The sequence below is a fragment of the Salminus brasiliensis genome, chromosome 14 (genome assembly GCF_030463535.1).
Source record: "Salminus brasiliensis chromosome 14, fSalBra1.hap2, whole genome shotgun sequence".
NCBI lineage: Eukaryota > Metazoa > Chordata > Actinopteri > Characiformes > Bryconidae > Salminus > Salminus brasiliensis.
Window position 1 is genome coordinate 13,632,684 of NC_132891.1, and position 18,424 is coordinate 13,651,107.

Consider the following 18,424-nt stretch of genomic DNA (forward strand, 5'->3'; position numbering starts at 1 on the left):
TAGGAGAAAAATCAAGTAAACATGATTTATCACTGACCCCAGATGCAGTCAATCAGCCAACACACGTTTGGCATCTGAAGTTTGCTTCTTTTGTTGAGGTGCTAGCGTAATACACACTGTACTTAGTTATCAATCTTGTGTCCATTAATACCAGCCCAAAAGCATCTCTCAACCTGGTCAAATTGCATAAACATGTCGTTGCTGTCCAAAAAAAAACATGTTTTTCCAACATGGTGACTTTACAGAAAAAGGAATGGAGATTCATGTAAAATAAAGAGAGAACATCTGTATTGGTCTATTCATTCATTAACACAGTGTACAGAGCAGCTACAGGGTTCAAATGATGGAGAAAACTAAAAACGGACAAAATTGAAGATAAATGTTTTTAATTGGACAGCAATTAAGCAGGCTGTTTTTGATACTGTGCCTTTACAGATGTCCTCAAAGAAAAGAAAATTTGAACAATTTCCATAATGGGCACCCTTTAATATATCATACAGCCTTTCTTATTCTCCATAATGTCTTTAAAATGTGACAACACTTAGCTAACTCTGACAGACTGAAAAAACTCAAAACACCTAATTAACTCTGACCTAGTTAACTGTGACAACGAAAATCTACCTAGATAACTGACGATCTGAAAACACCTAGATAACTGACAACCTGAAAACACCTATGTAACCAATAACATCTCTTTAACTTTAAAAATCCAAAAACACCTGGTTAACTCTGATAATTAGAAAATATCTAGTTAACTTTAAAAATCTAGTGAACTAAAAAAACCTTTATGTACAATTCCATGTTTGTGTGAACTCTGTAAACTCTTCTACAGTTCATGAAATCCGCAGAGCCCTTGCACTGAACTGTGCATCAGTCACGTTTACCTGTGACCAGCAGTCTTCCAGTGGTGCTCGCTGTCCCAAACTGGTTTCTGGCCAAGCAGGTGTAGATGCCCCCATCCGTCTTGGTCACATTTATGACTCGTAGTGTTCCATCAGGGAGAAGACTTACTCTGCAAGAGAGAAGCAAGGCGTCATGCAAAATCAAATCTGCATCTCACCTACATCCCAATAACGGAGTGCGATTTGGATTACAGAGAAGTTTCATCTTAGTTTTTTCGGACCGTGGAAAAAAGGGTCCGCGTAAGTGTGTTTCAGTGGAACGGGCCATAAATCATCTCTTGCGGTGGCGCAGTGCTCGCAGCTGGCTGGCGTGTCTCTGTGGCGGTGGTGCGATACGTGTTTATGACTCACAGTAAACATTCCTTCAAATGCAGAGGCTGATGAGGCCTGTAATGGAGCGCCGCATTTCCAGCCGCATCATCCTCCTATTACTCAAAGGGCCTTCTGGACTGCGGTGCCATCATAACACTCTCACCAGGCACTCTCAGCTGCAAATTCTGTAACATCTACCTAACGTCTCAGCTAAGTGGTGCCAAATGTATCAAGAAAAACTGTTCCATTTAACAGCGCTTTTTTAACATGTACTGATCTGTGATCCCACTTTTTTTACAGTCAGAATGATGTGGTAATAACTGGGGGCGAAACAACACATGGAGATCATGTGAAAGAGTACACTGTGGTCTTCTGCTCAAACATTCAACATCACACAACACACTCTCAAGTCAACCCACACCAGACCCTTCAACATCACACAACACACTTTCAACTCAACCCACACCAGACCCTTCAACATCACACAGCACACTCTCAACTCAACCCACACCAGACCCTTCAACATCACACAACACACTCTCAAGTCAACCCACACCAGACCCTTCAACATCACACAGCACACTCTCAACTCAACTCACACCAGACCCTTCAACATCACACAACACACTTTCAACTCAACCCACACCAGACCCTTCAACATCACACAGCACACTCTCAAGTCAACCCACACCAGACCCTTCAACATCACACAACACACTCTCAACTCAACCCACACCAGACCCTTCAACATCACACAACACACTCTCAACTCAACTCACACCAGCTCAGACCTCCAGCCTCATTAGCAGATTACACAAAACCACAGAGACAGCAATAGAGACAAGTATTGCGAGTCATGAGCTGAGTGTATCACAATACCTCTGTGAATAACTTACAAGTCCTTTGTTTTTCCTTTTTCCCAAGTTCCAAGTTCCCTTGTTACAATACAAAACTGTACTTCCAGGAACATGTTGGTAGTTCTACTGCTTTCACACAGACAGCTCTGTGAAATGAGATTTCTAACGCTATAAACTCTATACTGGAATGTTATTATACTGTTAGCTCCACTTTTACCCGCCTCTTCCCCAATGCGCTTACAGTTAAATTGGACTGGGGATGTCTCACTGAGTGCTCTCCAAACAAATGCGCTGTGGCATAATGCAAATCCCTTTGTTCTATCCGCAATTTCCTCGACAGAATAATCCCCAAACTACTTAATCCAACTTCATTAGAAAACTTGAAAAAAAAAAACACACACACCCGACCAAACAGTGGAGCTAAAGGCTCTGTTGTGCCTGCTCAAGTGGCCTCCTACCACGAATCATTTCATACCTCACAGACTTGGCCCAAAATGCAGCGCTACCCCCCACTAGGTCGATCTAATACGCTCCTTCATAATTCATGAGTGTTATGGTCAGTGGGCCACCACAACTGCTGGTTGCTCTGTCCCTTTTGATAGCGGTTGAAATGCAGTGAGCCCACAGTGATGTCTAACAGTGAGAGGGAAGAACAGGATGTGAAATAGAAAGAGAGGGGATGAGCCACGAGAGGTACAAGCATCTTACGTGTGTGTGTGTGTGTTTGTGTGTAAAATGAGACACAACAGGAGAACTGCATCTGAGAAAAACAGAGAAGGGAGAGGTAAACATCCGTACCTCTCGCTGCTCTGCAGCAGCTCATTGCCTTTCCTCCAGGTGCTGATGGCAGCGGGATAAGCCTGGGGTTTGCACGCCATGCTCACTGTGCTGCCCGTCTTAGCTTTAAGCAGCCCTCGCAGTGGGTTCCTGGAAAAGTCTGGTGGTGAAGCTGTGGGGGGAGAAATAGAGGGGTTCATGAAATAGTGAGGGAAAGCAGCAGTGGTCAATCATACTACATCTATGAGGTCAGCTTGCTAGCCTCCAGATGCTGGGCTGAACGACACCATGTTGCCTCACAGTGGACATAAACACAGATATGTGTGGGTCAATTTAACAGGTGTGAATGCACCACCAAGGGCCATTTGTGGCCACTCAGCAGTCATTTTACAGCTTTGCGGTACATGGTTATGGATGTCCTAGTCTCAGCCATAGACATGTAAAACAAACCATCTGATGTCTACTGGGATTTAAAAAAAAAAAAGCATCAACTTTTAGTGAAAGGTTTACATGAGAATATTCGTGGCAGACATATTTAGTGCATGTTTAGATCCCACTGTTCTGACTGTATAAAAACTATACTTTACACCCTTTACACTATGTCAGATTTTCCAAAATTAAAAATAAATAAATAAATAAATAAACAAACTTAACATATGGACCGATACATATTTTATGTATCTGTACTTGTACTGAACCATCACAGTATTGATGTTGTATACAGAATGCACGGTATGCTGTAAATTATCGAGAAAGCATCCACACAGTAGAAGTTTTCATAAGCGTTTAAGTTCCACCCAAAAACCTTAACTCGTAAGCCGTCACCAAGTAAAATTAGGATTTGCATGGTATTATGGGAATTGTAGTGGATTTAGTATTGCAATGGTAACTGTAGTCTTGTTGTCTCACCAATCCCCTTCTCTCTGTATTTAGTGTTGTACCACCCTTGTACCAAACATCTAGACCTAGCATCATGATAGCTGTGGCTATTGCTATTCAATGCATAGTGTTCTTTAGTAAGGCTCAGCTACAATGGCTATAACATATATTGACTACTACTAGCTTATATCTTATGTTAAGGAGTAAATGGTTTGAGATATGCCAAACTGAAGATATAACACATACAACTTAGTCTTGCAAAGAAATTTGCGATATGATATTGCGCAGTGTTGTATTGAGCTAACGTTAGCATCCAATTCTGTTTAACCTGGGCAACCTAGGTGTAGTTTGAAGTAAAGGTCTAAATGCCACTTTAATGTTTTTTTCTTAGCTTTCAGACCGATAGCCTTATAGGATACTGCCACCAGGGGAATAACTGGCACTACATACTCTATTCAATGAGAGGAAATAGCCAAAGATGGGTTTCGCTTAGTTTTTATTACAGCAATTTGATCCTGAACAAAGGTCTACCAAGCGGTTACAATGCCTGTTAAAGGGTTAAAATAGCTGTTAGCCTGGCATCTCTCAGCCCTACCCAAATGGAACTGTTTTCACAAACGTTTTAATCGCCAGATGCTCAATATTAAATGACCCAGGGCAAACTCAATTCAAACAAGACACTCCTAGCATTGGATAGTTTCAGTCCCAGCACTAAAGGACATCCCACTGCCTCACAGCAGACATAACCACTGCCTTACACAGGTCAATATAATGGGTGTGAATGTGCTACTGAGTGAACATTAGTCTGCAGTCTCAGAGTCCTCGGGAATACTTTGTTGTTTGCTGGCCGGCCACTGTGTTGGGGGACAGCATTGCCATTACCTAATTAGCCCATGGGGGTCGGCTGGCCCCTGCGTAAACATTCGTGAGCTACTGCTTCGGTTGCAGTATTCAACACTGCAATCGCTTCTGGCCTTATAAAACTGTGGTGTTTCAACACCCCTCCCCCGGCTCATTTTTTCTCGTCTCCCTTTCCCTCCCTCTTCCTCTCTTGTTCTTTCTGGGCTGATGACAGAAGGACGAACGTGGCCTGTGTCACTGTTTGCTCTCAGCTTTTTTTCCTCCAGCGAGCGCATCTGCTGCCATGCCATCAGAGACACCATCTCTCTCTCTTCTCTCTCCAGACGATCAATACTGGATTAACATGACTGACTCGCAGCTCTCTGCTACCCCTGCTCTTAATGTGGCAAAATCAATGTGCAGATAGGAAATTCAGAAAACAGAAGAGGACTTTTGGAGACTGCTCTCCATTTATTTGTTTTATTTTAGTTAAGATCAGAGGGCAAGGACTCTTTCTGCAAGGCAAGTGAGTGGCCATGTACACTGAAAGCAGTAATACATTGACCTTACTTCATTTAAATGCGCATCTGAATAATTAAATATATCATATACACAATTCTGTTTTTATTTATTTCATTTGATGAATTATTATTACTAGTAGTATTTTTGTGTGTGAAAATTATCCACGTTTGAATCAGAATTCAATACATGTTTAACATCTTTTTTTTTATTGTTGATTATATGCAAAACTGAGCAATTTAAACAGTATACTAATCCTGGGTAGAATTTTGTTGTAGCATGGAAATAGTTCTTTGACAATCTTGTCCATGTTGTCCATCTTGACTGCATTACACAGTTCCTGCTTTATTCCCCTCAGGAACACTGCAAACCTCACATTCCACCACATCCCAAAGGTGTGCTATTGGATTCAGATCTGCTGACAGTAAAAAAACAATAAAGAACTCTGAACTTATCGTCATGTTTAAACCAGTTTAAGACAACTTATGTTTTGTGACATAATCTTTCTGGATGTAGCAAATAGAAGATGGAGATTTGTCCGTATTGGTGAGCCTGTGCGCACTGCAGCCTCAGCTTTCTGTTTGTGACTGACAGAAGTGCACCCCGACACGGCCTTCCTTTGTTGTTGTCTGCTCACCACAACCGTACAAAGTGGTTATCAAGAAGTCATTTCCATCTCCAGAGCTGCTGCTCACTGGATCTTTTTCTTTATTGCACCGTTCACTTTATACTTTAAAGGCCGTTGTGCTAAAAAATACCAGGAGATCAGCAGTTCTAAAAATACTCCAATCAGCTCGTCTGGCACAAACAAACATGTCACACTGAAAATCACTGAAATCACATTTTCCTTACACTGATGGTTGATGTGAACATTACTTTAAGCTGCATCTGCATTATTCTATGCACTGCTGCCAAACGACTGGCTGATTAGAAAATGCACTTGCATGAACAAGTGGGTGTACAGGTCATCCTAGTAAATAGCATGGTCAATGTACCCTAAAAGAAGATTTTACAGTTTATTACATTTATTATTGCGCTTTTTAAAAGGCAATTATGAAAATGATAAACCTATAAAATGGGTGTGATGGGTCTATCATTTAGTCAATTTTTGGGGGGGTGATTTGGTATATAAAAGATTACTTGGGGTGCGGCTTGGAGTGTGGGTAGAGGGCTCAAAATGCTGGAATGCTGGCACCTAGTTGTATTTTGATTTTTTTTTCTATGCCTTACCTTTTATCTGTGTAAAATGCTGAAATTATTCACGCTTTAATGAGTTTGCTGATGTTTGACAGTGTTGTGTTTCTACCGGAGTGCTACTAACTGTGCCAACTATGAGAACTTTTACTCTACTACTCTACTGCTGCTCAGGACAATTCATTTACAAAACACAAATAAAAGCATCTGACCACACACCTTACTCTTTTTTCTTTTGTTCCCAATTTGTTTACAAGACGGTTTACAGATTTCGCCACAACAGAGGTGTGTTGTGTTAGCCTGGAAATAAGCATTTGCCTGTTTTGTTAGCATCAAAGTAAAATGGATTCTGGCATTTTATAGCAGCTCTCTAAATGAACTGCACACATTTTTGTTGATAACAGACATTTAAGCAATGCATTATTTACTTTTGGAGTGTAGATGTTGACACATTCAATAAAGATATGAACTCAAAGCTTGTCTCTAAATATTAGTGGAGCCTGTTACCTTGGCTAAATGCCCAACTAGTGAGAACAGAATATAGTCCAATTCACCCACAGAGAGCCTCATAACTTTAGTGGAAAAAGAGTCTGTGGAATCCAACAGCAGATTTACCAGAAATATGGCAATACATTATGTGCTACTCTGTCCTGTTCATTCCAGATCATATTGAATTGAGTTATGAATGTTTTTACATGTTTCTTTAAAGTGAAACACACCCAAAATGTCCCAAAATACCAGCTTGTTTAATTGGTCTACATATTCTTTCAAATAAGCAAGAAAGACCTTTCAAAACATTACAGTTGCATTAGAACATGCTGGTAATAAAAATGCTCTGCAGCTTTCCATAACAATAGTCATATCTACTTAAGTGAACAGAGTGCAGCAAAACCACATGTTCTTTACACACAAAGCAGCAGGGACTGTAAAGAAAATGTGAGCTAGAGAAGACGAGCTGAACAGCAGGAGAGGAGGCTTTGAAGATGTCTTACCCAGCACTACCAGCTCTGCGCTAAAATAAATGATGCCATGCTTGTTCTCAGCCACACACTGATACATGCCAGCATCGGACAGGTTGACCGAGGCTATGGTAAGAGCGCCGTTCTCTATCTGAATCCTGTCCTGCAAAAGACAGACAGACAGACAGAAAAAAGAGGACACCTTCAAGGTATGCAGTGGTTGTGAGTAGCTCTATATACACACATCTGGAAAAAGTACTGGGACACATACTAATTCAATGTCCCCCTTTTGTTGGAGTAACTGCCTCTACTGTCCAGGAAAGGCTTTCTACTACAGTCTGGAGCATTGCTGTGAATATGTCACTGCATTCAGCCATAAGAGCATTAGTGAGGTCAGGATGTGGGATGATCACCACCCCACCTCATTCCTAACCCCCCAACTCATGCCAAAAAAAATGAGATGGAGCAGAACACAGTTCTACTGCTCCACAGCTCAATGCCTTAGAGGACTTTAGCCCACACGTGGCATTAGGCATGGTGCCAATAGGTTCATGTTTATCTGCTCCAGAGAGTCCTACTCTATTGAAGTTCTATTCCATATGTCTGTATAGGAGCTAGACACGTTGTGTGTGTGCATCTGTACACCTGTGTCAGCAATGGGTGAAACTTAATTGGGTGCAAGTAGCTGATTGCATTCATTCCACACACATTTGGACATATAGTGTATGAATAACAGTCTTTGTGGATTGTCAGGCAAAACTACACTCACCATAGACAATTTAACAATTATAAGTAATATCATAGTAAGACTGAAAAGAAAGGTGTGTTTACTGTATTAAGTAAGGACATTCTTGGCGTGAATAAAAAACAGGACTATGTTTGCTTTATCCAGGGATGACCCGATCTATTGTATCGGGGTTGGGACGATCCAAGTATATTTTATTGGTTTGAGTATCGGCTATATTAATCCGGATCCAGTTCAGTTCCAGGTCTTTGTTTTAAACATAGTGTTCAGAGCCACATCTTTAAAGTGCCGGTAGTGGACATTATTGCTCAGCCATCAGCAGTGCGGACGTTCTCAGAAGGTAAAACAAACAAACAAAAAAAACCTAAAAATATGCTAAAAATAAAAATGCTACTAAAAATAAAGGAATTTTATTTTACAGTATTAATCAGCAACACATCTTATCTAAACTGTGCGGCTCTATTATTTATACAAACACATAGATCAGATCGGATCAGTACTGGCTGATACTCATAAAAGACTCAGATCGGATCGGGACGAAAAATAACAACCTTTTCAAGGGATCCCTAGTTTGAACATTTCACTCGTAACTGACGCTCAGATCCTCAGTCAGGCATATGACTCATAATTAAACCAATCAGTCTGAAAAAAAAAACAGACCTCAAATAAGGGTTGTTTTTATTCCTCTGACTGTGAAAGATGCAGATGTTAGGTGTCTCTATTTTCATACAACATTAGGGGTAGATAATACATTCTATCAAGGATAGCCTGAATGTGAGAAACAGATGTGGATTTATAAGCTGGTGAAAGTCAAACAGTGTAGGTAACAAAGCATTTGTATCCCTGCCAAATTTCTAGCCAATCAAGGAACACAATGAACATCCGTGTGTATTGTTTGGTACTTCAGCACTTCAGCAATTGCAGCCTGAAATCAGCCAAATCAAATGAAAAAAATACAATGTCTAAAAAAAAAATAACACACAAACAAACACTGACTTAAGAAAACATACTAGATATGAAAACAGCTTTTGACACATTATGCTGGGCTATGGTGTGCATGTGAACGCAGTTATTCTTCATTTATTCTGACATGTATAAACCAGTCTTCTCTGTTTACAGTACAGTACATGACTCTCAAACATCAGAATAAACTGTAACTAAACTGCAGCTGTTGTTAATTTACACTATTGTTTCAAAACAACAAAATCCCCAAGTTCATCACATGGCCCCCAGCTTAATGGTGTTTCTTTACCTCTGTGGTGAGTAGCTCTCCGTTCCTGAGCCAACTGTACGAGGGTTTGGGCTTTCCATTGGCTTTACATTCCCAAAACAGCCTCTCCTCGATCGACAAGGCACTGTCCTTCATGGTCTGCACCCACTGAGGTTTGGCTGGGACCCAAATGAACATAGTTATTATGATGATATTGATTCTCAAAAACACAGCATGGATTTTTATGTATTAATTTACTTTGGTGTCAGAAAGTGGTTCATTTTGTGTTGTGTGTAACCCCTTAAACAGGCTATTAGCTAAGTGTTATTACAAGCTTCTTTTACCAAAGGATAGCCCCACCAGTTAGTACAGAAGTCCCTGTAGTTAGTGAATAATACACCTTAGTGTATAATAAGCCTTGCTGCGTTAAGTGGTTAAACCCTGACTGCTAAATAGCAGTGTTGCACTCTGTCTTCAGATCCCACAGTTCTTAATCGATACATTTGTTTTTATACTATTACAATTTTCAAAACGTAAAAAACAAACGCCATATATTCCAAAAAATATGCAATATATTGCCTTGATTACAATATCTCAACATATTATTACATATTGTATATACATATATACAACATTGCAACATACTGAATCGTACCCCTGTACCATGACACGTCAGGTTTTGGTGAATGTAAGAGAAAGAAATGATAAACTTATAAACCTTGCATTCTGCCCTCCAGCTCTGTCTAACCCCCACCTCAAAAAGGTATACAGAATGGCCCAAAGGGGAGGTGTTCATCAGTGGGGGGTTGCAACATTGTGGGCACTTTGGATTGGCTAATGTGTAAGAGATAACTGGTCAATGAGGTCAGAAAGTCAGATTCTCGGGGTAAGAACTCAAATAGAGGATCCCTGGGTGTGAGATTGCACTGGGCTCCTTAGAAGCACCCAGGCTATCTCTCCATTGTTCTCTTCCTCTCTTTCTCAATATCTCTCTTCCTCTTTTTTGCTATACTCCTTTTATACTCTACAGATAGTATTGTTCATAGGTGTTATTCATATATAGTATTTGCCTCTTGTATCTATGCTATAGCTTCATGACTTTCTTAATTGTCTAACTGTATGATGTAAATCAGGTTACTGTGTACTATTAATAAATCCATCTGTGTGACTTTAAACCAACAGGACGTTTAGCATATAGGTTTGCATAGTTTTTTTTCTAACCTGTAGTTAAGAGCATAATGCTGCTTTCACTTTTAATAATGTTCTTTAGGTATTCAGGTTTGAAGCTGAAGTTAAAATAATAACTTTAATAAAAACCCTACATCAATACATACAATATCCCTAATATTTTGTATATCATTTTTTTTTACTGTGTATTAGCATATTGACAAATCACAGTTCCAGTTTACTTTCATGGATGTTTTTCAACAGATTTTTTGACATAACTGTATTACCAAACATGTTTTAACATATTACAAACACAATATATAGCAAAACTATTCCAATATATGTCCATATTGTCCAGCTCCAGCATTCATGCTCAGGCTGCCAGCTCTGTGTTCTGGCTAAAACTCATTTACTGTGCTTATTAGCTAGAGGAGAGCTGTGAAATGTATTGTACACAGAAAAGTGACAAGTCCCAAGCAATTATGCCTAATAGATTCCTCCATGCAAATGTTCACTGCAGCAATTGGTAGTCTTTTCTGAATGCGGTGCTATTGCCAAACACCTCCGGCGATATCAGCAGCTACCCCCCCTTCCTGAATCTATTGTATCACATATCTTGAAACTGCTGCTAATCCAAACAGTAATGTTCTAGGAGGCACACAAGATGATTTGCCATGATCAATATCCAGTCAGCTAAACAAAAGGTCTTGAGCTGCAATCTCAGGGCTTCATTGTGTGTGCATGTTTTTGTGGCAACTAAGCACTTAAATGATTGATCGGTTTAGGCCACTGATAGATCTGTCAAGGCAATTGAACTGCTTTTAACCTGGATTCCAAGGCCTTGTGCAGAAGCCACATATACAATTACTGAAAAAAGGGCAAAATCTGGTCTTAAACCTATTTCTCATATTTGTGGAGATCATTTTCCTTTAAAGCAATGCTCTGGATATATCAATAATCATATTTACTACTTGCAACCTGAAAATAAGCAAACCTGTCAAGTGGAGGCTCCATGCCATATTGATTCCTCACAGGAGCCTACAGTCAGTATTGATCTTTTAAGGAAAGCTACAACAAGTATGGGCGAGTAATAGCTGCTACTAGTTTTATGTCTGGGGACACATGAGTGATGTGCCAGGATAAATAATAGAGAGCTCAAGGGCCCATCTTGGGTTCCACATCTCAAAGACAATACTGCTGACCTGTGAAGGCCATTTAAGTGGCAGTAGTGGACGGCATTCAAAATGGAAAAAAGAAAAAGAAAAAAAGGGTAAGTGGTCAATATCTATGGCTTGGTCAATACCCATATCTCTAAGGACATCCTCTAGCCTTAGAGATGGGTAATGAATTGAAGGGCAATACGGTGACCACATGAAGCCTAGCGACCAAATTCCCTCCCTCCCTACTAGAAAAGGTCAGGGCCAATCGGTAAGGGGATCACTGCTGCTGGCACAGTTAATGGGCTATGCATCTAAATGCTCAAATGATGACATGCTAAGATGTGGAAGAGGTGAAAAGGTAATGGCACCGCTTGGTGTCTTGGAGAAAGCACACACTAGGGTTGAACGATTTGGTGAAATGATCTAATTGCAGGCATATTATTATGCACTTATTCTTACGTGAAAATATCTGAAGTTATAAGTTTTAGGTTTAAACATTACCAACAATGAATAACAAGATATGTAATGCAAGATAAATGATCACATAAGCCGAGAAGTAACATTAATAATAACGTGCCTTTGCAAGCTTTCGAACGCCTGTGTCACAGAAGTTTGCCTGGACGCCACGTTAGGAAATTGCGACTAAGGGGGCTTGTGACCGGACCTCTTAGACATGCACTAATGCAAACATTATATAGATGTCTGTGATGCTTCTTCAAATGTTGATATAGAGGATTGTGGTGTTGCCTCGTGAGGTTAGCACCAATGCTCGACAGGTGTTCCACAGTACCTATTTTTGATGCATGTCAGTTTTCCTCAACCAAAATACTCCTCCACACACACAATGTGCTGTTTTCCTTTGGTAGCAACTCGTCCACTGGACCCTGCGACTTCTCAGTAAGGAAAGTAGCTATTGGCTGTCTTAAAACCCGCTACATTGCTAAATGACATCATCGTCTAGTCTGCATAATTGTTCATTTGCTTGTATTTGAAGCTGTAGAATAAGGAATAGCTTTATGGGAGTAAAAAACACTCTAATATGTTAGAGCTACAAATGAATTCTGAATAAATTAACTTCTTCTGGTGATTCTTTTTTTCCCCCTTTGAAATAAGCCATCACTTCTCAAAATAACTTCATGACTTTAATGCTTTGTCTAGACCCACATTACATAAATCATTTTTACGTAAATTACATAAATCAATTTTGTCCTGTGTTGTTAAATGTATCAAATTTAATCAAAAGACTTAGTTCAACCTCCCTCCTTTATCTGGGCTTGAGATCGGCAACGTGGCCTTAAAAGAGACACACTGGCAGAGTTACTTCGTTTTCTTCTTTTTTAGTTTTGAGGTGAGTGAGTGACTGAGACTGTGAAAGTTAAGTGCAGTGGTTTATTTTCGAGTCACCAGTCAACAGTTGTAATATTTTTGTCAACTCCCTGATAATAAAGCTTAAAATCACATAATTCATATCTATCACATATTAATTGTTACTTTTCAAATCTATTAAGGTGGTATATTATAAAAAAACTTATGGACCTGACTATATATCACAATCTGGTCCAAAATTACGAATAGATCTTATAGATCCACAAACCATTCCTAGCAAGCTGACATACATTGACAGCAGCAGATCTGCCCTTCATAAACTCAATTCCATTAGCAACACCTACGCTTTCCCATACAGCCTCACATCAGCAAAACTATACTACTTCTTATTTTCCTTCGCTTGTGACCTCAAGCCCAGAGCGGTAGTAGCCTTTGGCCTGCTTTGACACAGAGCTGGCATACAGCAGCATCCAGGAAAGCTTGCTTCTCTATGTCAGTGCTGAGCAGAGACTGCATTCAGGAGCAGGGCCTTTTCCCATGCAAGGCTGCTTTGGCATATGTTCTGCTAACCTTTCCAATAAGTCGCACGAAAGCCCGTAGGAAAACTTTAAAAAAGCCGGATTCTGCCCCGTGCCTGAACGCAACTGGAGGAGTGCTGTGAATTACAAATCTTTGGACCAACATGTGAACAATAGCAACCCCGAGCCCTCTGGTGTAGCCAATCACAAAACAGCAAATCATAACTGAAGGAGCTCCAGACCCTGGCTCCAATGATTATTCTGGAATCGGCCCCGTTTGGAATGGATTTTGGCAGCAGCCTTGGAACATGCACTTCATCTCCTGAAACCGGGCTACATTAATGCAGAATTTGGACTGTAATCAAGGAAAATAACTGACAGTGATTAAACTGACATGTCAGAGACACTAGACAAATGCTTGAAGCTAAGAATAAAAAAGCCCTTGTACTGGAGGAGGTATACTGATATTGATTAACAGCGACAAGGAAAGGGGAAGCAAAGTGTTAATCATCTGAGGGATATATTGTCACCATTGGTACATAGCTATGAAGAATATCAGTTAAGAGAACTGTAGTTCTTGGAATTATTCTCAGAACACAGACGTACAATATGCTACCAGCAAATATCTCACTATTAGGTTCCCACTCACCCTGTCTATTATGTAACCTGACAACACAGCATACTGTTTGGCTACTGTAACCAACTGTATAGACCAAACAGTGTGGGACTCACTCTGAAATAGTTGGCTGGTAATAAGATCCTGTAGATGATGAGGCAAGGCGCGGTACAGTACACTGTCTGAATCAGCCCCCCAGCCAGAACACAGTGCTTACTACACCCGAGCCTGTATCACATTATGATAAATTATGTTTTTATGATCCTTGATGCATACCACGACAGATACAATGCACCTGTAAAACAGTACTGTCCTGTTTGATGTATGCTATCAAAAATATGCTGAGAGCAAGAACGCTTCACAAACTCCACATCACTACACTACATTAAGCTGAGCCAATTACATCCGGCAGTGTCCGGGATCTCCAGACATCAGGGCAATCTCTTAGACAGTTATGCCACCTGGAAGCCTTTTCTAAGCCTCTCTTTAATGGAATATGCAGTTGGTCAGTATCCACAATATACTCAGAAAGAGAGCAGCACAATGTGTCTCAAGGATCTCAATTAAATTATCAGAGGTTAAGAGACAGTTTATGAAATCAACTTACGTCATCACATGATCACATTCACAACAGCTGCGATCAAAGGGTCAAAGAGCCACTGGTTCCAACAGCAACCTGATTTCATTTTCACTTCAGAAAGTTTTTGTTTAGTGGTTTGGAAAGTGTTTAATATCCACCAATATCCACCTTGGAGACTAAATACGGAACACAGTAGCCAACAGCCTTTTTTCCCCCCAATGTGAGGCAACATCTGCCTGGAACAACACAGAGATGTGAATCTGGACAGGACTAAAATTATCAGACGAGTTCAGTGGTCATTGCCTGTAATTTAGAGGACACAGGAGAAAAAACCCAGGACCCCATGTAAATTAATCCCATCCGAATAGGTCTAAAGATGCTACCCTCTGTCAAAAAGTATCCAGTGTTTTTTTTTAAGTTGCATTGGAGTATTTCTTTATAGAGTTGACAATATATTTCTGTATAGAGTAACAGCGTCTACTCTTCGAGTAGATGTTCAGTTGGAACATTGTGATTGTGACTGTATTATATTAATATTGTTATATTCCCAGAACATTGTTTCCACTGTCCGGGTTCCTTAATTAGGTCAATTAGGGTTTTTAAATCAGCAGCAGCGGTTTCCGGTCAGTTCCTGTAGAGACCTACCCACCTCTGCATTCTGCCAGAAGAGCTTTAGTCAGATACAGATGTTGGAAGATCAGCTCAGAATCACAAACACCACTCATAATTATCCCACAGGGGCTTCATACACCTCTACCCTACTCTCAGCATTGGACATGGGGATCTTAGGCTCATGTGCAGCTGCTCCAGAGTGTCCCATTCTATTGTATTCTACACTATTGAGATGCAGCAGATTTGAGCACAGACATCACCGCACATCCTCATCAGGAACTCTACAAGTGTCCTCATTTTTACAGTGCATACTAAAACGAAAGGAAAAAGTGAGGTTTTCGCATCGTGATGCTAATCAGTTCAGAAGTAATTAATTTGACTCTCCGCAAAGAAACTGCTTCTATTCACCACCTTATTTTGAATTCCTAAATAAGCTAAATGGTGTTTCCATCAACATTTAACACCACTGACACTTGTTAATGCACACAACACTGTGCTGCCAACACCAATTATATGAAGCTTGTTTTTTTTCTATTTTTTTCCCCTTTTGTTCTGAGCCATGTGGTCATGGAAACCATATGAGAGTCAAGACAGAGTGGAAAAGCGCTGAAAAGAAAATAATTGACTGAAAAAGCTCCCATGAAATGGCACAAACTGGCAGGGTTTCGTTCTATAAAATACTGGCAGGAATTAGACATGACAGAGTGACAATACATAGTTATCTTGCTTTGGAGTCCAAAGCTCAATATACCAACAAACGGACGACTGGCTCTGCAAGTCAATGTGAATGTGTTTGGGGAAAAATCTCAGTGAACCAATTAATGTTACATAGAGGAAAAAAAGAAACAAAGACACACAGACAAAGACATATGCAAACCGCAAACATACCATGGAAGGAAAGTCTTCCTTTCACTGTGTTCTTGCCCATCTTGTTCTCTGCCACACACTCATAGCCCCCTGCATCCTCTTGCTGAAAACTGGGAATCTCCAGAACAACATTGGAGTTTTTCATCTTCACTTTGCTGGGAAACGGAACTCCATTAGCCCTTCTCCATGTTATCTCAGGAACTGGACTGAAACAGTGGAAGAACGTGAGAAATGTGATGTATGCTTCTAACAAGGCAATGGTAATTAGGAATGCTAATACAGCTATGCTGTTAACATAGTAACTGACCCTTTGTCTACTGAAAAACAACAATTTCTGCTTTTAATCTACTCTTCTCTGGGGTTTGCAGTAGTGAAAAACCATGTATAGGTCATCCACTAATGGGATCAAGAGAATCAGTCGAATTGCTTATGAGAAAAATAAATAAATAAATAAATAAACACACAAAAAAGCCACTGTTATTTATCAATATCTGAGAATTAGTTTTTTTAAAGCAGTATGAGGAGAATTTACAGGCTCAGCTGGCTCTACTCATTTATTCATCTGACATTTTTTTTAACACAGCACAGCATCCTTATTCACTGAAGGAAATTAAGAAAACGTGTCTAGCTCATCCACTAATGGGATCAAGTGAGCCAGCAGAATTGCTCAGGGCGAAAATAATATATAAATCCATAAATAAATAATAAAAAATGGTTGCCGTTATATGATGATCCCTAAACAGACTTTGACAAGCATGATTTAAAAGGTGGTGAGAGGAAGCAACAAAAGCGAGTCTGCCCTAAAAAGTCAGGATCCCCATAAAATTTTTTTTATATAATTATATAAATAAATAAATACATAAATAAATAAAAAAAAAAGAGGAAGAAGGAACCGGCGACCATTGATTGAAAAAGCTGTGGAACTCTACTTACTTCCCCAGAGCAAAACACTCCAGCGTCACGACGGATCCTTTGGCAGCTGGAACCGTGTCAGGGAAATGAACTTCTATTTTGGGCTCGTATTCACCCATTGCTCCTATTGGCATGTGAAAGTGGAAAGGAAAAAAAACACTTTGTTTATCCATTTATTATTCATATTCATCTCCAGACATGTGCATAGCAATGAGCACAAACTTTAAAACCTCGTGCGCATACGCTTTGTGGGACAGAAGTGCTATCTTCAACCTGAGCTCTTGAGAATGAGATATAACAAAGGCCACAAATAATTCACGCCAATCTGGAGGCTGATGCAGTGTGGTGAGGCGTGGCGTTTGTGGCTGCTTTTGCACTGTTGGTGAATATTTCATTCAGCCATTGGCAAGGTTTGTTTTATGAGAAAGCAACAGCAAAACGGCGGAGAAATTTCCTAGAGAGCAATCTGGGAGGCTTACCAGGAAACTACAGGCCTGACTGCTACAAAGAGTACTGCAGCTGTAAGATAAAGGGTGAAGGAACCTGTATGGGACAGGACTATACCACTAACACAAGTAACACAAGTTTCAGACACTGATATTTACAGGAAGAGTATGTGTTCATCTTGAGAGTCTTGGTTCTTCTCATGCTCTGCTACCACTTCCCTACTGGTATTAGAGATCTAAGCCTGCATTTCTGTCAATCTGCTTTTACTCCATAAATCCAAACAGAACTAGCTCCAACTAGCTCTCTACTCTTGTTCGAGTTAATGACCTGTCCAGCCTAGATAGAGGACTTACCGTTGGAGGCTTATTGTAGGGGGTCTACTGTTACTACCTACCCTGGACCAGTTGCCTAACCTCAGTTCCTGGAATCTGCTACATTTCAAACCTTCTGTCTACACCTCTGTGTCAGTCTGACCTACCAACACTTGAAAATATGATGACTAATTAAGCAGAAACCCATTACTAAATGCACAGACTCAATGATTACATAAATAATAATGGGTTTATGTGGTGCTAAGGTGACTTAATACCATTTATTAGTCATTTATAAGTGGGTTTGACCAGAAGAGGATGTAGTGCTGAGAATGACCCACCACCCAAATACTACCTGCTCTGTGGTGGTCCTGTGGGGTGCTGATCATTGAAGAAAAGAGTGAAAAGAAGCTAAAAGCTATGTGGAAAACAGATGGACTACAGACTGTAATTATAGAACTACAGCATGCTCCTATATGGTAGGTGGAGCTGATATAATTGGACATAATGTAACTGAATCAGAGCTCATTCCAAACCAGGGATGCTTATAATATTCTGAATTGATTGTGTAGATATGTTTAAATTCCAGAAAGAGAGTCTAGCTGTATATGAGGCGATGCGTGTGTGGTTTTTCCAAATGATGTTTACAACGGAAAATTCATTAAATATGGCAATGCTATGAGAACTGCTTCGAGGCATCTTTAATGATCCTCA

General features: G+C 40.1%; 1 protein-coding gene across 1 annotated transcript in view; it reads right to left on the reverse strand.

Moving 5' to 3' along the window:
• cntn3a.2 (contactin 3a, tandem duplicate 2) overlaps positions 1 to 18,424 on the reverse strand; it is a 74,898-nt gene that overhangs the window by 26,896 nt on the left and 29,578 nt on the right. The window contains exons 7-12 of the mRNA XM_072696038.1: positions 16,974 to 17,076; positions 16,062 to 16,246; positions 9,237 to 9,373; positions 7,273 to 7,402; positions 2,870 to 3,020; positions 885 to 1,012 (exon numbers count right to left, since the gene is read on the reverse strand). Coding sequence (XP_072552139.1) covers positions 885 to 1,012; positions 2,870 to 3,020; positions 7,273 to 7,402; positions 9,237 to 9,373; positions 16,062 to 16,246; positions 16,974 to 17,076 — 834 coding nt within the window. The remainder of the gene's footprint in view (positions 1 to 884; positions 1,013 to 2,869; positions 3,021 to 7,272; positions 7,403 to 9,236; positions 9,374 to 16,061; positions 16,247 to 16,973; positions 17,077 to 18,424) is intronic.